Genomic DNA, 2,803 nt, shown 5'->3' on the forward strand with positions numbered 1-2,803 from the left:
ACAGATATGCAATTTTATCATATTTCTTTCTATGTACATACAAATATATGTACATACGTATCCAAATTGGGATTATGTCACATTCTTGTTTGGATCGTGGATCCCTCGCCAACCACGGTTTCACCAACCACACCTTTCTCCTCGGAACGTAACCCCCGCGGTTGAAGAGGGATTACTGTAAACAAATAAGTTACACCTAACCAACTTTTCATTTTCAAATAAAACAATATGTCGCTACTTACTTCCATAAAATCAAAGTTCTGTTGCATGTAAAACCAACTAAGCGCCCATATATATTTGCCGGAAAACAATATATTTCTACTGCTGTATATCTACCATATTCAGTAAAAAGCTGATAAGTGTCTTTAATACAGTGTGATTTATTTTGATTTACAGGTAAAACTATTGTGCGTCCCACCTTGACTTTACAGTACAGGTTCTTATGAGCAACAGTGATGCCAAATTTTATCAGAAACAGGTTTTGAGCAAACATACTTTTTTCTATAGGATAACTATTAATAACTTAGGAATTAATATTATTGACATTTTGTGGCTGTCAGGGGTTCTAAAACAATTTTTTTTCGAAAAATACCTTTATGTGAACAAAATAAAAATAATTTTGTATAAAACATTTCTATAATAATTTATTTAAGTGCATAAATATGTTAAACTTAATAAATACGTAGGTATCTACAGAAATAATTAAAACACATTTAAACTATATATTTTAGCTTCTTTCTATAATCCCGCCTTCCTCACTTTCCACTGCCACTGTCATAGGGTGATTTCATCTTGGAAATCAGTCATTAAGAATAACAATAAACTGCAATTAGGATCCAAATTTTCCAAATAAGCAATGAGTTACTCAATACAATGTTGTCAGTAATAATTTTTTAAGTTTATTTAATATTCTTTGTTATAGTTTAATTTAGGTGAACATGTCAACAATTATACTTTATTTATTCTCAACTGTAGGACCTGGTAGGACAATATAAAACTTTACTTAAACTTGACTAACAATCTATTTTATATTTTCTTGACATTACTTTAGAACTGTCTATACTGTCAATACATAAATTAACAACCATAGAACAACATCCACTTTTAATGTTGAATATTCTAAAATTCTTAACCAAAAAAAGGTATTACGCATATCGATTATAAAACTGCTGATTACTTTTCGAAAATGACTATCACTCACAAAAAAACAATGAAAAATATTGTTTTACTTGACTGTAACGGGTTAGTTTTAATTTAACATTTTTAGGGACCTACATTTTTAGGATCTTGGTAATGTCCGATTGAAAATTCTTTTGAAGAAAATCGGCATCGCCGCGCTAAAAACTCCCATAAGGATTGTATTGCCGTATGTTCGTGTACTGTAAAGTCGAGGTGGAACAGACATTAGGTAAGTGATCGCACCTTGACCTTAAATTTAGGTTTAATCAGCTAGGTCTCTTCACTTTTTCAAACTAATGATATAATGTTATTTCTGATATATGCATCTTTCATTAGCATATCGAATATCAAACACAACTGGTCCGCCTAATTCAAAATAAAGCAATAAACTTTAAAAACGTTTTTTCTCGATTTCGGTATTTCTACATTTACCTGGTTTTCGCAGTATACCGACGATATGTCCTTTATTTTCATATTTCGTTATAAAATGTGTTACTGCACTACCACTAAATTCTAATAAATTGTTCCGCACTATATCTGTTGTAGCACTTACGTAAACTAATAAATCTAATACCATTCCAGTTTCACAATCACACAGCACAAATATTTTCACTCCAAATCAGTGTCTTTTCGAGGAGGTATATTGCCTAAAATGATGCCATAATTTAATCACTATCAGAGTCTTCCGATGAGGAACTATCGTTACCTAAATTAATAATAATTGGTTCTATTACCCGTTCGATAATAAAATCCAATTGCCACATCTTGGATATAATTCCATCAACATGATTGACAGCATTTTGCCAATTATTGGCTGTAACATTACTTAAGGCTTGGTTGAACAATACCTTTACGTCGGGTATCTTGTATGTACTATTTTTCCTCGCAACTTCGCCTTTTACTTGCGTCCAAATTAGTTCGATGGGGTTTAACTCACAATGGTACGGTGGTAACCTCAGCACACACCTACCTGTGAGTTTAACCATTTCGTCTACCACATAGTTCTGTTCAATAGGATTATTTTTTACCAATGCTAATAGTTCTGCCTTGACCATATCATCAGTGTATGGAATATTATTTTGTCGTAACCAACTTTGAATATCAGCCTTCCGCGTGGCACTGGTTGGCATTTTTTCGTATTTCCTACTGTGGTATGCTGCATTGTCTAAGACAATAACCGCATTTTGAGGTAGAGTTGGTAGAATTCTTTGTAACCACTGCTCGAAAACATCTGAATTCATATCTTCGTGGTAGTCACCAGTTTTCTTAGACTCGAACAATAGCAATCCATTATCGACAAACCCATCTTTGGAACCGATATGTAAGACAATGAGTCTTTTTCCTTTTCCAGAAGGATGCTTAAGTCCTGTAGATAGGCCTTCCACATGCGCTTGTCGAGCACTGGTAATTGACATATCTGTCCAAACTTTGTCAACAGTATGGCCAGCGTTGACCCAAGTCTCATCCAGATAGAAGATACTTCGATTTTCCTGTTTATACTGCTTTATACTTCGCAAGTATCGACGCCTCCACGATATAATCTCATTTTTTTTCTTTAGGACACTATTTCGGCATCTTTTCTTAAAGCTGAAAAAATAATAGTTTTAAAATAATTATACTATCA

The 2,803-nt window shown here is 33.2% G+C and overlaps 1 protein-coding gene across 1 annotated transcript; it reads right to left on the minus strand.

Moving 5' to 3' along the window:
- Positions 1 to 1,844: 1,844 nt before the first annotated feature.
- LOC126891436 (uncharacterized) lies at positions 1,845 to 2,594 on the minus strand. The gene has a single exon (XM_050660612.1). It carries the CDS (start codon positions 2,592 to 2,594, stop codon positions 1,845 to 1,847), a length of 750 nt encoding a protein of 249 aa, XP_050516569.1.
- Between the last annotated feature and the right edge of the window lie 209 nt (positions 2,595 to 2,803).

This window comes from Diabrotica virgifera, chromosome 9 (genome assembly GCF_917563875.1).
Source record: "Diabrotica virgifera virgifera chromosome 9, PGI_DIABVI_V3a".
Classification (NCBI taxonomy): Eukaryota; Metazoa; Arthropoda; class Insecta; order Coleoptera; family Chrysomelidae; genus Diabrotica; species Diabrotica virgifera.

Bases quoted from the DNA above. Each gene is read 5' to 3' on its own strand.
- LOC126891436 (XM_050660612.1), bottom strand. From the start codon at position 2,594: ATGTCAATTACCAGTGCTCGACAAGCGCATGTGGAAGGCCTATCTACA.